The sequence below is a fragment of the Rhineura floridana genome, chromosome 14, assembly GCF_030035675.1.
Source record: "Rhineura floridana isolate rRhiFlo1 chromosome 14, rRhiFlo1.hap2, whole genome shotgun sequence".
Taxonomy (NCBI): Eukaryota; Metazoa; Chordata; class Lepidosauria; order Squamata; family Rhineuridae; genus Rhineura; species Rhineura floridana.
The window spans coordinates 24,231,017-24,251,311 of NC_084493.1; the positions used below are offsets into that span (position 1 = coordinate 24,231,017).

Sequence of the window (20,295 nt, forward strand, 5' to 3'; positions counted from 1 at the left end):
GGTATTGGTGTCCTTGCAACATCTGCAGGGCCACGGTTTCCCCACCCCTGTTATAAGCAGTCAGCAGAGATACAACAGCTTATCTGGAATCATTCAGTAACTTTGTTGGTTCAAACTGGGGGATTTCTGGGCACACACTTTTGATAGTTATGCTTCCACATCTTTCAACTAGCCATATTGCAGTTCCTCCAAAGTTTTTAGCCATATTGCAATTCCTCCGAACTTACACTGAAACGTAACTTTACATTTTAAACATTACATTTTAAAATGTGGTCCAGAAAATAATCTATTTGGGGATTGATTTTTTTTTACTTCCCAATTCTGCTTCCATTGATAAGTCCATTAACATTTTAAATACTTCTCTTTCAGCCTGCTTTTTATTCCTAAATGCATGCTTTACATACAAAGAAAGATGGTGGCCACCCTATGCATCTTTCCTGTGAGGAGGCTGGGGGCAGGAGAAGAGGATGCTCTAATCAAATATTACTGGTTGGGAGGACTGAATGAATGGTTCAGTATCCCAGAAACAATGAGTTGTGTGTCCCATTTATGTCAATTTGCTTGGAATGCTGGCAGCTACTGCTGGAGAGCAGCAATTTAGCATGCAATCCTAAGAACATTTGCCTGGAAATCAATAGGATTTATTTGAAAACAGGACCTGTCCATAACAATCTAGCACATTTGACGTAGAATGAAAATGGCGCACCTTCATGCCATCACCTCCCAGCAATAAAAATCCAACAATAAATTAAATGACTGACAATTTCCTGCCCTTTCATGATATCCCAAGTCTATCAATGGAGCTGACAGCCCACTTCTGCCTAGTGGCAGAGTTTGGCTTTATTTCCAAGAAAATAAATTTATGATCAAGAGCATAACATATTGATTATGGGTGGGGAGGGCAGAGACACGTGACAGAGGTCTATCAAATTATGCACAGCAGATAGAATTTTTCCTCCCTCATAATAGTGATGCTCAGGCAGGGGGGAAAACTGGTTAACCTCCACAAGAATATAAACTTCTTGTTTGGGTGACTTGCAGGTCAAGGGGGAAGAGAGGTTTGACATATGGGAAAAGAAACAATGAACATCCCACTGGCGACTCCCTTAAGAAGTTTGGAAGCCTTAGTTACATACAGAGCTTCCTTATGCAATCACAATCCAGAGTTGATCCCCTCAAGGATTTTGCTAGCTTCGATCTTCATCAGGAGTGGGGAACCTTTGGGCCTCCAGATGTTGCTGAACTACAACTCCCATCGGCCCTAGCAAACATGGCCCACACCTGGTCTATGTCACCAGGGAATTGTGGGTTGCTTCAGCCATATACCATCCTATATATCAACAGCAGCCAAAGTGGTGCCTCCTAGACGTTGTTGGACTCCAGCTCCCATCAGCCACAGCCAGAATAGCCTATGACCAGGGACTGGAGTCCATGACATAGCACCATGTTGATTATATAATCATGAGAAACTTATTCTCCAAGTGTGGATTCTTAGGTAATCACAACAGCACCATCACACACGAGGGAGGTATCCTTAGGCTCAGGGAACCCCAAGATTTGGAGAAGCACACACAAAAACATCTGTAAGGGAGGAAACTAAGGTGGCGAGGAACCAAAATCAGCCCAATGAAGACTGAGCATGCTCAGTGGACATGGAATGGTATCTGGCTGTTGGGGTGGGGATAAAAATTTGGAGGGGGGAGCGAGAGGGGAATGGAATATCCTGAAGAAGGCATGGCTGGCTGTCTTGAACACTGATCAGCAGCAATACAGACTACAACATTTTGTCATAGTTTCCACTTGTTACTAACTGTATTGGACTATTGACAGATCAGCACTTTCTATGAAAATGGGAACTCTATCAATCAAGAGTTAATCCTACTGTCAAACATGGGCAATTCAAGAGTCCAGATCTTGCCCCCCAAGTCTCAGTTCACATCAGCTTCCCAGTTCAGATGTGAACTTCAGAACAAAAGTGGATTTTCAGGACTACTATCCCAGGATAAAGTGTTGATAGACTCAGGCCTTGCTCAGAGCACCACTCTCTCATACAAGGAAAGCTTCAGTTTACAAGGAAATCTTACAGTCATCTTACCTCCCATGGTGCCACCTAGTCTTCAATCCACAACTAGACAGAAGAATTCGTCACAACACCAATAAAGCTGGAAAAAAAATAGGGGACAGATGGGTGGATAGTGTCATTATCAAATTTTGCCACTAGGTGGCACTGGACTTAGTTGTATCTGGGTGGATTCAGCCATATTCTGTTTGTTTAAGAGAGACAATTAAGCTCTTGTCTACCTTCCTGACTGACGTGTCCCCTAAGTCTTGCATGACAGCAGATATATTAAAAGAAAATGGACTAGGAATTGCAAGAACTAAACAAGTCCATGGCATGCAACCACTTCCTCGTCTGGCAAACCATCCCTTTTTGTGCAATTTAAGGACTTAACTCCTTGAAATCCAAGGAATCCTTTGCATTGACTTGACACCGCTCAAAGCTAAAGCATCACCTCCTCAGCAAATTTAAGCGCGCTATAAAGCAGGAGTGGGAAACCTTTGTCAGCCCAAGGGCCACACTCCCTCTAAGCAACCTTCCAAGGGCCATGTACTAGCGGTGGGCGGGGCCAGAGACAAAAGTGGGTGAGGCAACTAATGGAAATTTTACCTTTGTACAGTAGGCTAGTTTCTACATAAAGCCATCTCTAGCCTCCAGACAGACAAGCAAGGACATATTCCAACCACACAAAGACACACTGGGGTGCAAAGAAGGGCCAGTGAGTGGGGCAGCCTGGAGAGAGCTCAGAGATTCAGGCAGAGAGGCCTGGAGGGCCTGATTTGAGGTTGCCCACCTTTGATATAGATTAAGGCCTTCTTAATTATGCTCATCTTCCTATGGTATCCCAGTCATAGAACCGGAAGAGGACTTTGTGCTGAATATTGAATCCTATCTAGAGAAATGGAAATGCAGAAGATCTTGCTAGCAAACCCCAGGCAAAGCATTTTGAGGCAGATACAAGTGGCATCCAGCAGGAGCGTGGTGTTAAGCAAACTGGCTTTAGCCTAAAGAAGTAAAAAAAAATGTTCTACAATGTAGGGCAAACATACTTAGCATCTGGCTCTTCTTGAGTAACTGATAACTGACCTACGCTGACCCTCTAATCCACAGAAGGGGATATGCAGATATGGAGAAAGAACCAGAATAGCTGTGCAAGGACAGCCAGCTTAACTTCCACTGGGCTTTTGGCAGTGGCACTGTTGTTGTTGTTATGTTCCTTCAAGTCGATTACGACTTATGGTGACCCTATGAATCAGTGACCTCCAAGAGCATCTGTCATGAACCACCCTGTTCAGATCTTGTAAGTTCAGGTCTGTGGCTTCCTTTATGGAATCAATCCATCTCTTGTTTGGCCTTCCTCTTTTTCTACTCCCTTCTGTTTTTCCCAGCATTATTGTCTTTTCTAGTTAATCATGTCTTCTCATTATGTGTCCACAGTATGATAACCTCAATTTTATCATTTTAGCTTCTAGTGATAGTTATGGTTTAATTTGTTCTAACACCCAATTTGTCTTTTTCACAGTCCATGGTATGCGCAAAGCTCTTCTCCAACACCACATTTCATATGAGTTGATTTTTCTCTTATCCACTTTTTTCACTGTCCAACTTTCACATCCATACATAGAGATCGGGAATATCATGGTCTGAATGATCCTGACTTTAGTGTTCAGCAATACATCTTTGCATTTGAGGACCTTTTCTAGTTCTCTCATAGCTGCCCTCCCCAGTCCTAGCCTTCTTTGGATTTCTTGACTAGTGTCTCCATTTTGGTTAATGACTGTGCCGAGGTACTGATAATACTTGACAAGTTCAATTTCCTCAGATATAAGGAAGGAAGTGAAAACAATGACGATACCATATTGTATCTTTCCAAACGAGGTGGATGGGCCTGATAGACTTTAACTGTCGTATTGTAAAATCATCTTATTAAATACAGAGACTCCTCATTGGCAAGGGAGTTGGGCTCCTTACCTCCCCATTCCCTTTATTTCTGAGGCTCATAGTTCCCAATTAAAATTTCTGCCCTATACTTTGTAAACTACTTTTTCATTCCTAGGACATTTTCATCTCGCTTTTAACCCCTAGGTCTTTATTCACCTACTACACACTCCCATCTAGGAAGTCAACCACCACCGCTTAGGGAAACCCTGGTGTAAAGGCTGAACAGCCTCACTAAATCTATAAGGCAGGATAGGGTGGCACAAGACCAGCCAGTGAACCATGTGGATTCAAGAGTGGAGCTCCGCTTTTCCAACCCGCACCCCCTATATAATTTCATATGAAGTAAACCACTGTTGCTCTTTCTCCCTCCACACCATTTCAGCCACCTTATTTATTAGGAAAATGCAAACAATGTTCAGAGATCAGATCCTTGGAGAGATACATATAAATCTATTATAATCTTGTAAGCTAGAGGTTGCCATGGACCCACCAGTGGTCGGCGAGCTTCATTCAGGTGGTCTGTGGCACAGCCGCATTAAATACACATATTGATTAAAAACCATGTTGCACCTAGCACTGAGCATTACAATTGCTACAACAGGCAGCAAAAACCTTAAGGGGTCTGCCAAGACCTTAGCAATTTTCAAGTGGTCCATAGGGGAAAGTCTGGAGACCACTGATGTAAACAATGAGTTCAACATTGCCCTGGAACTTCAGTGTTCCATTATGCTATTTTATCCAATCAAACAACTTACTGTGGTCTTTTATTTTACTGTGTCAACACAAGGCCAGAGTTAAAATATGGCTAAGCCAGACCGTAAAAAGGAGGGAGGGAAAAAGATTTCCCATGCAAAGCAATCATCATTTTAAATTTTGTAAATTTTTAAATATTTTAATTTAACATTTTAAACTTAATATGATCTTAATTTAAATCTCAATGGCAATTTTATTAATGTTTTATAATTGTACTATATATATATATTTTTTTCCACACTTGCTCATATTTTAATTGTGATTTTATTTGTTGTACACCGCCCTGAGAGCTTTCTGCTATAGGGCGGTCTAGAAATGTAATTAAATAAATAAAATAATAAATAAATCAGCCCTGTAAGGTAGATAAGTCAGTATTATTGTTTCTCAGTACTGCAGATCGAAATACCGAGACAGAGACTGGCTTGCCTAAGGCCATTAAGTGACTTCATGGAAGAGGCAAGATTCAGCTTGGTGACTTCCTGATTCATCATTCAGGCTCTTTTTCTTCAAAATCTCCAGAAGTTTCTTTTTCTTTCTTTCCTTCTTTTGATTAAGAAGGATTCCACATCCTGTAATCTCATCTCCAGAATTCCTTTCTCAAAAAAAAAAAAAAAGGCTTAATTACTAAACCAAGTCCAAATTATGCAATGCTGATCCACATTTGGTAGCTGAGGACTCTTAGGAGCGGAGGCTACATAGCAACATTTTGTTGCAGGTCCCACTTGCATGAAGACTAAAATCTCATTATGCATTTGCTTTATTTGGAGTGGGGGAGGCAGACAAAAATATGTTGTTCCTAAATATAGGGCTGTATACAATGTTAGTCCTACTCAGAGTAGATCCATTGAAATTAATAGACATGAGTAACATTAATGGACTATTAATGTTAATGGGTCTACTCTAAGTAGAAAAGGGTTGGCTAAAACCCATTAATTTAAATGGAACTTATCCCCCATTAAAAGTTTTCAGAATTGGGCTCAGATTTGACATTACAGCATATATGATATTTAGAAGCAGGAAAGATCATATATAGATCATTCTGAGAGCTAATGTTTTCATTTTATTTATTTACCTACAACATTTAACGCCTCACCCTGCAGTTTCATAAGCCTCCAGTGTGCTTTGCAATTAACACTTAAAAAATAACCACAACCATATTAAAACTGTCACCAAATAATACTAAAAGCAGCAAAACCAAACATAAATAATTAGGATTAAGGGTTAAAAAAAGCATGAGCAAATAAAGTCTTCGTCTGGTGCCAGAAAGATGTAAAATTCAGTGCCGGGAGAAGTGTTCTATAAATGCAACAAGGCAAGCTTCCCCAACCTGGTGCTCTCCAGATGTTTTGGACTAAGTGGTGTGGGTTTTCTGGAAAGTTTTTAGTTTGCACAGGGGAATTTTCAGCTTGCACTGGAACATATCTTGATGCCCTAGAGCAGAAGGGCAGGGAACTGGATCTGGCCACAAGGCTGGATCTTTACTTCCACCCCCACAGACCAAGGATGATAGGAGGGCTGGGCTGCTTACCTGTCAGTCACCTGACACCATCATGCTATCAGGTGACATGTTGAAAGCACCTCACTTTCAGAGCTGATCAGCACTGAGAGTGAGCCCCTCTGAATATGTGCGGTCAGTGCCAGTCAGCTGATTGGGGCTGACAGAGTGTTTTCAATGAGGCTTGCTGTGCTCATCAAGCAGCTGATTGGCAGTTACAGCAAGCTCATTTAATGTCAGTTCACTAAAGTGATTTATATCAAACCACACCTACAAACTGGCAGGGGAAGAATGTTCATTGGCTGATTAGTGCCAACAGCCAGCCCCGTCAGCTGCACTAGAGAGTTCCCAGTAGGGGACTTTCTAGTGCAGCCAAACCCAGTGGGGCTCACTCATCAGCACTGGCAGTGAGCCCCACTTGCCAAAGAACCATCAGGAGTGCACTTTAAACTCCTGGCTGTTCTCTGCAGTCACATCTTTACCTGCCACATAACTGACATCATATATGACATCAGATGTGGGGCAGGTGAGCATGGTTTGGGAGGAAATGGCCTTGCAGGCCCAATTGGGACCTGTGGCAGACCTAATTAGGCCCAGAAGATGGAGGTTCTGTGCTGCCGCCCTAGAGCAGCAGTAAGGGGCAGGACTAGAACCAATGGAAGAAAGAGCATAAGTTATTTATTATTATTATTATTATTTATTAAATTTATATACCGCCCGACTAGCAATAGCTCTCTGGGCGGTGAACATAAAATAGCATAAAAATACAATGAATAACAAAATAATACTAAAATACAATCAACAATCCAATACAATAAACATTTTTAAAATTAAATCAGTGTAACTTAGAATGCTTCAGAGAATAGGAAGGTTTTGACCTGGCGCCGGAAGGAGAGCAGAGTCGGCGCCAGGCGTACTTCCTCAGGGAGACTGTTCCATAGTTCGGGGGCCACCACTGAGAAGGCCCTAGATCTTGTCATCACCCTCCGGGCCTCCCTGTGAGTTGGAACCCGGAGGAGGGCCTTCGTAGCAGAACGTAGTGCACGGGCCGGTTATGCAAGAAGTTATGCAAGAAGAGTAAGTTCTCCCTCTCCTCTTTCTCCACACCACCCATAACTTTATAAACCATTGCCATGTTCCCCTTAATACTCTTTTTCCTTAATCCAAAAAGCCTCAACTTTCCTCATTGGGAAGGCGCTCTGTCCATTTAATCATTCTGGTTCTCTTTTCTGCACCTCTTAAAGCCCTACGATAGCACAGAAACCTCCAGATACAGCCACGGATAGTCCAAGGTATAAGACAACAATCTGCAAAGGTCCACAAATTCTGCTGTTCTCATATGACAGGCGAGAGCAGCCTCTCTGCTTCCAGCCAGGTCACTGGATTAGGAACATAGGAAGCTGATGTAAGCAGTCAGACCATTGGTCCACCTGGCTCTGGATTGCCAACACTGACTGGCAGCGGCTCTCCAAGGTCCTTCCTGGCACTATCTGGAGATGTCAGGGACGGAACCTGATTGAGCCTTTGGAGGGCTTGCAAGAAGTGGCTGCAGGAGTGAGACTGCAAGTAACGTCATGGGTGGGGTGTTTCTAGGAGCAAAGCTGAAACTGTCTTAACTTCCTTTTATTTTTGCCATATTGCCAAGAAGTGTAATGTAGCCTGCTAAAGAATGTAATATTATACTTACAGTATTGAAAAGGGTTTTGTGTTTGCTGTGACATTTGTTATTGTTTTATTACTGCTGTTGTATTATTTTATTATGAAATTGTTTTTGTAATTGTTGTTTGCTTTTGTTATAGCTACTTTGAGCACAATTTTTTTTTGCAAGTCGCTTTGAGTTCCATTTTGAAAAAAATATCATTAATAAATAAAATTAATTAATAAACAAATAAACCTGGGACCTTCTGCATGCTCTGTGACTAACCTTGAAGGCTCATCCCCTAGGATCCTCCCCAGAGTTCAATGGTGCCATCAGGACAGGACTTTGGGGCAGAGGTCAAGGGCTCTCTTTCACAGAATGAGGAGGCCGCCTCCCAAAATCACAACACAGTTGGCTTGCCACTTTCTGAAGTAATGCACATTATCATCTAAAGAGTCACCACCATAGGTTTAGAGCAGGGGTGGGGAATCTTTGGCCCTTCAGATGTTGTTAGGCTACAACTCCCATCATCCTTGACTATTGGCCATGCTGGCTGGGGTTGATGGGATCTGTAGTTTCAGCAATGTCTAGAGACTCTGGTCTAGAGTCTAAAATCACCTAACTGCACCACTGGGAGGATGAAACCCAATTTAAATGGATGCCAAGGAACACCAGGACCATGAAGTTTATGCAAGAGAAATCATACCAAAAAAGTGTTTCATTTACCAGTTGCAGCCAACAGCCTCTATGTTACTTAGCCTCCGAATAAGCTACCTCTAGGCCAATACAAATGGGCTTCAATCCTATGTGCATTTCTGTGTCGTTGGTCTCAGGAGGATGAGTGAACATGCAAAAGGTTGGACTGAGGACCTCAATCTGGTCTAAGTGGACATTTCACCATTGGTTGAGCCAATACTTTTGACTTTATAAATAATAGAAGCTACATCTTCAAGCAAAACATTATCTGCCATTTACAGATCAATGGAGCCTGGACACTAAGCAGTTTGTGGTGGTTTCTCTCTCTAAGGGGATGCTGTCTGCCTATTACTCTCTCTCTCTCCAGTATGAATAAATATCTTTACTTCCGTACACTGAGATTTAGTTTTAAAAGAATGCCCTTTTTTAACATATACACCAGCACATTGATTCTCACATCTATTTTTGAAGTCACCAAGAATCACCTGCTTATACTTTTTGGAGAATGTGGCCATCTGAATGAGTTCCCCAAAGAACCCATCGTCCTAGACTAACCTTCCCCAACCTGGTGCCCTCCAAATGTTTGTTTGCTTATTAGATTTACATCCCACCCTTTCTCACAGTGGTTCTACAATTCTCATCAGCCCCAGCAAGTATATGGCCAATAAAGGATGAGAGCTATAATCCAACATCTGGCAGGCACCGGGTTGGGGGAGGCTGTCTTAGAGTAGCCACACCTTATTTCTGAGGGCCTCCCAACCGTCCCCCAAGCAAAGACACTAAGGCTGCAATCCAATATATGACTACTCAGAAATATACTCCATGGGTTCAATGGGACTTACTCCCAGGTAAGCGTGTATTGGATTGCAGCGGAAGGCTTTGGGTTGTGACAAACTAGCTGAAGACTGATCTGAAGCTCCTCCGTTCAGCAAAAGCTGCAGCTCACTACCAGAGCATATACTTGGCACACAAAAGGTCCCAGGTTTAATTTTCAACATCTTCATGAGCCAGAAGAGGCTTCTGTCCAAAACCCTGGAGAACTGCTGCCAGCTATTGAACACAATACTTAATGAGACAGACCAATAGTCCATCTCAACACAAGGCAGTTTCCTATGTCTGTTGTCCTGCACTGACTGCCATGTTTCAATCAGAGGCATTTGCAGGCCACCCACACTGTGTAGCCAGGCATATCATACGTTAGCAGCACATCCTAGACCACCATTGGCTAAACTGAAGAATTAGCTTGCAAGAAACTCTTCTGGCTCTTAAGCAGCCATGTCAAGTGAGGAAATCCTGTATCAAGCCCCTGGCCTGAGATGCATTTGCAGCTAAAATTCCAAGCTTGAAACAACGCATAAGATCAACACAGAATCATAAAGTCAGAGGGGGACTCTAAGCTAAGGCTGGGGAACCTGCAGCCCTCCAGATGTTGGTGGACTCCAACTCCCATCAGCCCCAGCCAACATGGCCAATGGTGAGGGATCATGGGATTTGTAGTCAACAACTTCTGGAGGCCCATAGGTTCCCCACCACTGCTCTAGGCCGTCTTGCCTAACCTCCTGCTCAGTGCAAAAAGATTGAGAGCTTGCAGCATCCCCACCAGATGGCTGTCCAGCCTGTGCTTAAAATCCTACAGCCAGGGAGAGCCCACTATCTCTCTGGATCAGGGGTTCCCAACCCTTTCCCCCCACGGGCCACTTGAAAATTGCTGACAGTCATGGCAGACCACTTAATGATTTTCCTGCCTGCTGTAGCTATTGCAATGCACTGTGCTAGATACTGTATGATTTTTCATTGGATTTTCATTGCTTTTTTATTTTTTATATCGTATGTTATTGTATTACAATTTATATTCTGTAGAATGCAAATTGTACCACAAATAAAATACAAATATGAGAAATAAATCCAAAAAAGCATTTAAAAATCAATATATTTAATACAGAAATGCCACAGACCACTTGAATGAAGCCTGTGGGCCACTAGTGGTCCACAGCCCACAGTTTAGGAGCTTTGCCCTAGAGCATTGCTTCCATCGCCAAACTGCTCTCACTCTCAAGATGTTTCTCCTAACGTTTAACCACAGTCTACCCTCCTGTGACTTAAGTCCATTAAATGACATACTAAAGAATCCCTACTAACAACTACATAATTACTTCACATTCCACCCCATCCCACAAACCTGCACTTAAATTTAAACTAAATCCCATTGAGTTCAATGGGGCTTACTGGCAGGCAAGAGGCTATAGGATTGCAGCCTGGGTGCAGTGGACACTTATCCCACAAGAGCTGGAAAGCTTACAGTTCACTGTGGCAGACAGGGCAACTTCCTCTGGGCAGATGTTGATTAGATGAAGCACAGGAAAGCCCTTGGTGCAATTCCATAGTTGAGGTCACCCTGCACCAGTAGCATAGTGGCAAATTCAGAAGTTTAGAGTCCCTTCATAATAGTCACAGCCACACCCCTCCCCCCTTCTTTCACTCCTGGGTTGCGCATGAGATCCTTATTAATGCTTTCTCTTCTCCCACAACATCTTGAGGAGCCAATCAACATGAAAGAAGAGAGTGTTAGCTACTGAGAAGAGCCTTCTCAGTGGCTGACTCACCTCCTTTCATTTTGATCTTTATATATATAAAAATAAAGATCAAAATGAAAGGTTTTATATATATAAAACGCCCCATAGCCTCTCTGGGCAGTTTACAGCAACAGCAGAAAAGGACATAAAAGCATGTTAGAAGACTCTTCTCAGTGGCTCACACACTCCCATTTCATGCTCATTGGCTCATTGGATGCTGGAAACATAGGGACTCTGCTCCCAAAAAAGTAAGGGGTCTAAGACTCCTCAAGTCCCCGGACAACTACACCCCTGCCCTGCACATACATTTTGCCTCAGTTCAAATATCTCTGCACGCTTAGGGCCCATCTGCACAATACATTTAAAGCAACATTATTTCACTTGAAACAGCTGCTGCTGCTTCCAAAGAATCTTGGGAAGTGTGGTTTGTGAAGGCTGCTGAGCATTGTTAGGAGACCCCAGTTTCCCTCACAGAGCTACAATTCCCAGAGTTCCCTGGGAAGAGGGATTGATTGATCAACCACTGTGGGAATTGTAGCTCTGTGATGGGAGCAGGGGTCTCCTAACAACTCTCAGCACCCTTTACAAACTACAATTCCCAGGATCTTTTGGGGGAAGCCATGACTGTTGAAAAGTGGTTTGATACTGCTTTAAATGTACAGCGCAGATGGTGGGAAGAGAGGAAAATTGTCATTTTACATAAATGCACACATACAGGGCCTAGCCCTTTGCCAGGGCCAGCAGACGCACGACCGAAAGCCTCAAAAGACAGACATCCCATCAATGCCAACACCTTGGCAGGGGATGTACACAGTCTTTTGCCTCGATGACTTCATTTTTTTGCATGACGCTCTTGTGGGGGGAAGGCGCGGGATCCAAAGCACATATATTGAAACGGAGGAAAGGGAGCCAAGATGCAAATCCACGGTCCCTTTTTTTTGCAAGGGGGGGGAGGAAGAGAGAGAGGCAATGAGGAAGGCTCCTTTGCACATATCCTCTCTAGGAAATCGACTTGAAGGACACACTGACCTGCCCTGTGGAAGATGAGGTGTTAGATGTGGATGATGATAACCCCCCCTGGTACATGCTAACATAACGGCGCGGAGGATAGACTCTAAGAAGGCCTTTTTGCAAGGGGCCCCGCCGGGCATGCAAAGGGCGAGGCCTCCCCGCTTCGCCATCCACCGCCTTTGGGACTCACCGCTCCGCAGCTCCGGTCCGCGCGAGTCCCGCAAATCGCTTCCCCGGATCCTGACCCGCAGCGCCCACCGGCGCCTCCTGCTGCTGCAGCGGCCCCAGCTCTCGCGAGGCTCCGCCAATCCTTCCTCTCCCCTCCCCACCCAGTGTCGGGTGGCTCCGGCGGACGCGAGAGAGGGGCGGGGCGGAGGCGGGTGCTCTCCAGGGTGCTGAAACGAAGAGGCGGGCTCAGGATAGGAGATGGAGCCGGTGGCGCCGCCATCACGGGCGGGCTTCAGGGCAGACGTCCAAGCCCCAGCCCCAGCCCCGTCCCCCAAATAGAAGGACTGGCGTAACAAATCTTGACGTGCATATTTACTTATTTATTTCTAGCATCATTTATATGCCTCCCTCTCTTAGGTTCACCAGCCTTGCCCTTAGGGTTCTGTCAAATGTACGACGTTTCTTGCACACACTAAGCATCCCCACATCAGAAAAAGCATACAAAGTGTAGGCCAGGGGTGGGGAACCTGTGACTCTCCAGATGTTGTTGAACTACAGCTCCCATCATGCCTCACCATTGGGCATGCTAGCTGGTGCTGATGGGTGCTAGAGTCCAACAACAAGTTCAAGGTTGTAGTCTTGGTGTACAAAGCCCTATACAGCTTAGGACCAGGATACCTGAAAGACCGTCTTATCCCCAGTCGATCACTGCGCTCTGCAGGTGAGGGCCTCCTGCAGATACCATCTTATCAGGAGGTCCGTTCCACACAACATAGGAAGCAGACCTTTAGTGTGGTGGCACCTACTCCTTGGAACTCTCTCCCCTTAAATATTAGACAGGCACCTTCCTCTTTCAACAAGCCTTGAAATAGAGATCTTAAGCCAGTGAGCTTCTGTGCTGGGATCGCTTTTAAAGATGTTTTTTAAGATTTTTTTAAAAAAGATGTTTTTAATATATTCTTAATGTTCTTACTATGTTTTGTTTTCAAGATGTTTTAAGATGTTTTTAGTATTTTGTTCTTTGTTTGCCACCCTGTGCTCCTTCTGGAAGGAAGTTTAATTAATAGCAACATCTCAAGGGCCACAAGTTCCCTATTGCTGCTGTACATGGATCAACGATGGGGAGTCTGTGCCTCTCCAGATGCTGTAGGGCTCCAGCTCCCATCCGCCCCAGCCAACATGACCAGTGACCAAGGATGATGGGAATTATAGTCCAACAACATTTGGAAGGTCGCAAGTTTCCCACCCCTGATGTTGTGCAACAATCAGCCATGATAATCTAAAATGTATTTATTTGCATATACATGTATTATACAAGTACAGGGAAGCCCTGATGAACCATGGATTTCTGGCATGTTTACAGAACAAAATATGTGTAACCATTCTATGTGATGATCTACATGGGAACTGCATACTAATTCATACCCAGATGTTCCTTTCCATGTAGGACTACTGTAAAAGATAAAAGTAGTATTTAATGAAGGTACAGGGAACCTATAGCCCTCCAGATGTTGTTGGACTCCCAACTCCCATCATCCCTCATTACTGGCCATGCTGGCTGATGCTAACAGAATCCAAAAACATCTGTGCAATTTGACAAAAAGTATATAATATTTTACTTTAACATCTAATTCTTCATTGGGCAGAATGGAAAGGCAGGTGAACCTTGGGTATCAAAAGAGGTAAAAATATTTCTTTTTAATCTATTTTTATCTATCTATTTTTAATCTAATTTTCATGCCTAATGTCTATACATAAGCAACCTTGCTTTCTGTTCAAAAAGCCATACTCCCATCATCTTAGAATTACAGCCCTAGTGGAGAAGAAAATATAATAATCCCAACATCCATGACTTGGAAGAATAAAGAAACCCCATTTAACTTGGGTCAAAGAGTGTCCAACCTGTGCTGAAAATAGCATGCTTTACAAGTAATGGTCCACTTCACACATCACACCAAATTCTGCTGATCTGAACTTCAGAATGTACAGACAAGCCATGGTTTAGAGCTGCATGTCCACTTTCATTTTCAATCTGCTTAGCACTCACAATTCTATTGCATGGGTGTCTCCAGAAATGAAGCAATGACCCTAACCATAGTTTGCTAATTCAGACATCACATCACACCGTTGTTAGCAAAAATTCATTTCAGGCCCTCGTGTCTAATTATAGGTGCCATATTGCAAACTATGCTTTATCTTTTCAGACACCACACCCCAAAACCCAATATAGGAACATAGGAAGCTGCTCTGTACCAAGTCAGACCAATGGTCTATCCAGCTCAGTATTGTCCAAACTGACTGGCAGCAGCTCTTCAGGGTTTGAGACAGGGGGTCTTGCCCAGCCCTACCTGGAGATGCCAGGGATTGAACCTGAGTGCAAAGCAGATAGTCTGCCACTGAGCTACAGCCCTTCCCTAACTAAAACCACAACTTAACTTAACCATAACTTAACCATAGTTAAGCTACACAAACCATGCTTTGTTGTGATATCAGAACTGAACCAATATGGTCATCATAACAACATGGAGAGGTGTGAATGTGATCCTTCACGCCTTGCAAACTCCTATTGCACCAACCAGTTTGTTTGCAGTGAAAAGATCTAATGAAAGAACAGGCAATATCACGGTATTCAGTGAATGGAATGCAAAAGAACTAAACTCTTCACCGCTAAAGAGAAGCATGCAATCCTTGCAACTGTGAGGTTAACAGCACAATCCTATGCATGTCTATTCAGACCCATTCTGTTTGTTGCCCTTACTCACAAGTAAACATAAACAGGATTGTAGCCTAAATCAAGTAAAATTGCTAAGGAAGTCAAACTATTAACAGAAGCTACTGTTACCATTAGGTGGCACACTTTCCTGGAGTCAACACTTAACCAATACCCCAAGTTAGCTACTTTATTTATTTGAAATTGATTGCAGGTGCCTGTGTTGGTTGTGTTTTACAATGTCAATCAACACAAACAAATAGTGGGGACATGAACCATTAGTATCTGACAATCATAAAACGGATGTTATCATTTCCTATTTTTTCACATTGCTATGGACATATTGTTAATTTAACCAACATCCCAGTGAGGACAAGAATTGATTTGATATACATATTTTGACTATCTGTTGAATTTATTGGAATACAATGGTTACAACCTGAGAGATAAGGGAAACATTTTAGGTTGCAATCCAATATACACTTAACTGGGAGAAAGTCCTATTGAACCCAATAGAGCTTACTTCTGAGTAGACATGTATTGGATTGCAGCCTTAGTACATTAATATACCTTAATTGTTATTTTAAAATTAAGTTTTTTTCTTCTTGATTCATTTGTTTGATTGCTTTCGAAAAATAAGTTTGATTTTAAAACAATGGCTTGTTTTACAAAGACCATGGTTGTGCTAATCTTATTGTCATCTATTCAGGAAAATATTGTGTATACATTTGAAAAAGAATTTAAATAAAAAGTTTGGACACCCCCTGGCCCCCAAAAAGAATCCATTTAAGCAAATTAAAACAGTATGTGAAGGAATTTCCCTTCATATTACACTGAGACTCCGGAAGGTATATTTGCCTTGCAGCTTGACTTGCTTATTTGAAGCACCTACTTATTTTGCAGAAATGCTGCCCTTTGCTGTCTTCCTCCCTAAGCTTGGATTAGGTAGGTTAAGAAGGTTGCATATGACCTTTTGATACTTTCCAGCCTTATGCAAATGGTATCTGTTTTATCATGCAAAAATTTATGGGAGGGTGACTGAATATGTGTTTGTGTCAACAGACCCAAGGGAAAATGCAAAGATCAACCCTACTGTAAGCACTGCCAATTTATTACAATGTTGGGTGGAGGAAGCTCAACTGAATTCAAGTCTGGGTCATTATTTTCTAGTGCTTGCACTCATGGTGGCCTTTGGGAATTCTTGAGGAGTACATATGAATCTGCCTTATTCTGAGACAACCCTTTGGTCTATCTAGATCAGCATCATAGACAGCGGCTCTCCAGAATTTCAAACTAGAGTTCTTACTAGCCTTACCTTGTGATGCTACGGATTAAACCTGGCACCTTCTGCATGTCAAGTCTGTGCACTCAGCTATAATTTCCAGTTGTGGTGGGTGGAGAACAAATGAAAACAGCCAAACAAAACACTGTTCTCCCTTAATTTTCAGGTCACATTCTATTATATCGGAGGTGGGGAACCTCAGGCCCAGGAGCTAAATGCAGCCTTCTAGCCCTCTCCAATTGGTCCTAGGGACTCTTCCTAGGCGACACCCCTCACAGACCTTCTCTGCACCCTTCTTGAATGTTTTTGCCTAGCTGGAGTTGTTCTTGAACTCTGATGATGCCTCTTTGGATAGAGGGGAGTGTGTAAAAACTCATCTACTCTACAAAGGTAAAAATGGTTGGAATATATGTGGTTCAACTCCAGCTTGTGGGTTGAGGCTGCATGGGGTTAAAAAGGGTAGCTAGAGAGGAGACCTCTTGGTTGCTAGGCTATACCTGTCCTTTGATCTCCTGCTGTCTCTTGTTCCTGCTTGACTGATATGCAAAGGATGTTGATCCCAGTTCCTTCCCTCCTTCCTTTTTTCTTCTTTCTCTCGTAAGGGAGAGCAGACATATTCCTTTTGTCTCTCCCTCTTCTCCAAGCATGAGGGCAAGCACTGGGCTCAGTGTTTGCGTCTCCAACTTAGCTAGTTAGCTAGATATAGGACTCTTTCCTATCACGTATGTGCTTCCAGAATAAAGTAGCTATTTCTTATTTTAAAGCTTAAAGTCTCTGTCTGACTAATTTGCAGGGAAGGTATAATCTTTAGCAAAGATTGAAACACACACACACATAAGCTCTCTCAGAACTCTCCATTCCCAGCATCGCAACTCTCCGACAAAAATTGCATTCATTGTGCCACCCATTTGGCCCTGCCTACCACTGGCATGATGCCCCCCACCCTTAAGATTCCTCCAAAGGAATGTAGGTTGAGAAAGATTCCCCACCACTGGGCTCCACTGTTGTGTACAATTCCTCTCCGGATCTTAAGAGTGCTTTGGCAAGCCATACTATTTGAGGATCCCACTGAGATCCAAAATTGTCTGTCCCCCTCGACTGTATTTTTATGTGTAAAGGACATGGATTCAGTCCAAGAGCAAAAGAGGAGGCGGTCGCTTTCAAATATGTCCTTTAGGATGGCATTCTGCCATCCCTTTCAAGTGCACACCACCACAAAGACTTTGCCTGCAGAACCAAAAGCACAGAGGTTAGGAACATAGGGAAGTGCCTTATACCAATTCAGACCATTGGTCCATCTAGCTCAGTACTGTCTACACTGACTGGCAGTGGCTCTCCAGGGTTGCAGGCAGGGAGTTTCTCCCAGCCCTACTTGGAGACATCAAGGATTGAGCCTGGGACCTTCTGCATGCAAAGCAGATGCTCTGTCATGGAGATATGTTATTTATTTATTTATTTATTGCATTTATGCTCCACCTTTCCTCCAAGGAGCTCTATGTGGTATACATGTTTCTCCCCCTCCTGATTTCATCCTCACAACAACCCTGTGAGGTAGGGTTAGGCTAAGAGGTAGTGATTGGCCCAAGGCCACCCAGTGAGCTTCATGGCCGATCAAGGATTTGAACCCTCGTCTCTCTAACCAGTTTGCCACATCGACCCTTCCCCCAGCCGGGGATGAACAGAGGCTTGTGTTTGAGAATCAGCATCAAACACAACATTTGACCTGTGCAGCCCAATTCTCTTCAACTGTGCCCAAATGTAAGGATCATAATGGGGATTACATTGCAGTGTTATAGTGCAATCCCTATGTATGTTTACTCTAAAGTAAATGCCACTGAGATGAATGGAGATTGCACCCAAGTAAGTGTGCACTGGCTTGAAGTGTTGCAATCCTAAACCTCGTACACTTTCTTGGAAATAATCCCTATTGCACTCAACAGGACTGACTAAACGTCCATAGGCTTGTGCTCTTAAGGTTTCCTTGCTTAGCTTTCCTTCCTAATGTGTAGTATGAAACTGCCTTAGACCATTGATCCATCAAGCTCAGTATTGTTCATGTGGACTGGCAGCAGCTCTCCAGGGTTTCAGATAGGGAGTTTCTCCCAGCCTTACCTGTTGATGCTGGGGTTTGAACCTGGAACCTTCTGCATGCAAAGCATGTGCTCTATAACTGAGCCATGGCCCTTTCCCAGTTGCAAATCAGTGATCTCTTTACTTCTTTAACTGCAGGAATTTACATATCCAACTTGAACCCTCCTCCCATCACTCTATACAACCCCTACATATAGGAGAGTCATATGGGGAAAGTGGAATGTTGACTGAGCTGTCCACCTTTTATCATATTTATATCCCACCCTCATGGTCTCTGCATGAGCTAGTGAGAGAGAGAAAAATCCAGTGCAGTATCTTATGTAAACCTCCAGATGGTGCTTTTCTACATTTTGTGTTCAAGGTTGAACACAAATCCCATAATTAGGATTCAGAACCCCAATCATAAATATATCTACTTAAGAGGAAACCCTACTGAAATCACAGAACTGCAAGCTATATGAAGTGGCAAAGTGACATCACTATAATTTTAGGATAGTGATACAGGACAGAAGAATCAACATAAAATATAATCTAGGACAGTCTTTCCCAACCTGGTGCCCTCCAGATTTTTGAACTCCAACTCTCATCTTCTTCAGCCAGGATATCCAATGATCAGGCATTATGGAAGCTGTAGTTCAAAACATCTAGAGGTCACAAGATTGGAGAAGGTGGCTCTAGAACAATGTAAGGTCTTAGGCCAGGAGTGAGCAACCTATGGCTCTAGGGCCGCATGTGCCTCTTGGCCTAACTTCATGCTGGTGGCAAGGGATGTGTGAGGAAAAAGGATTTTCAGCTATTTTGTGTTGGGGGTTGGTTGTAAAACAGTTGCTTTTTGCTTTAAATACTTTCCTGTATAGGAAGGTCAAATGTTCCTTAGGAATTAAAGGGAATGTTTTACTCAGGAATTTTGGAGGAGGGTCAAAAGTACAAATGGATGTTCTGCACAGGAGGGTCAAGGGTTCATCCTAAGAACCAGGCAATTAAGAGGAAAATAAATATTAACAAGACTCTACCTTTCTTCTGATTGGCTAAAAGATGTGGTGGAGTTGAAACTATTATATATGAGTTGAAAAATAGGGTAGTTAAGTTGAAAGTGTTGCAATTAAAGCCGAAGGACTGGAAGAGGGGGGGGGGAGGACTGACTAAGAGAGCTGGAACACTGGAAATGGACTTGTTTTCCTTCTTCCTTCTTTTATTGCCAAAGCCATGGGAGCATATGAGGCTTCCACTGTTCCTTTTACTCTGCTCCTCTGTGTGTGTGATTGAGCTGTCTCTAAGTTTTACACAGAGTAGACTCATTGAAATTAATGAATGGTGTTCAGTGGAGACTGGTGGATCTAATGTCAGTGGGGCAGTGAATCTGCTTTCAGCGCTTTGGACAGCTCCTTGAACATTCGGACTAAAACCCAGAGTGGATTCACTGCCCCACTGACATCAGAGCCACCAGCATCCACTGACTTCATGCATGTCACCTTGGGTTCCATGATGGGTCAAAGAAAGTGATACTAATGCATTAGATAAATAACTACTCACACACTGCATTAATAGCAGCAAACACAACCCAAAAACAGAGTACTTTGGTTTAAATCAGTTTGTGCTCCGATAAATTATGCCAGAGATTAAGCGTCAATGAAACCTTAATTCCAGTTACTCCAGTTCAGCTGATTTATTGATTGGTCTGAGTCTCCCAAAATTTAGTGAGCTTTTACCTAATATTCCATGGCATTTGGCACAATCCCAAGCACATTTATGCAGAAGCATGACCTCCTTCGAGTGCAATGGGACTTGCTCCTTGCTAAATGTGCATAGGATTACAGTTTTACAACCCAATCCTATGCAGATGTTAGCCCCAGCGATGTTCAGTTGAATTTACTTCC

General features: G+C 43.2%; 1 protein-coding gene across 4 annotated transcripts in view; it reads right to left on the reverse strand.

Moving 5' to 3' along the window:
- Window positions 1–16,569, reverse strand: part of SCAMP5 (secretory carrier membrane protein 5) — a 40,071-nt gene extending 23,502 nt beyond the window's left edge. The window contains exons 1-3 of one of the 4 annotated variants that reach the window (XM_061595002.1): window positions 16,361–16,568; window positions 12,358–12,562; window positions 2,096–2,162 (exon numbers count right to left, since the gene is read on the reverse strand). In XM_061595002.1, coding sequence (XP_061450986.1) covers window positions 2,096–2,102 — 7 coding nt within the window. In that variant the 5' untranslated portion in view covers window positions 2,103–2,162; window positions 12,358–12,562; window positions 16,361–16,568. Of the gene's footprint in view, window positions 1–2,095; window positions 2,163–10,882; window positions 10,901–12,357; window positions 12,563–16,360 lie in introns of those variants that run through there. The other 3 variants (XM_061595003.1, XM_061595005.1, XM_061595006.1) reach the window with 3 other exon arrangements.
- Between the last annotated feature and the right edge of the window lie 3,726 nt (window positions 16,570–20,295).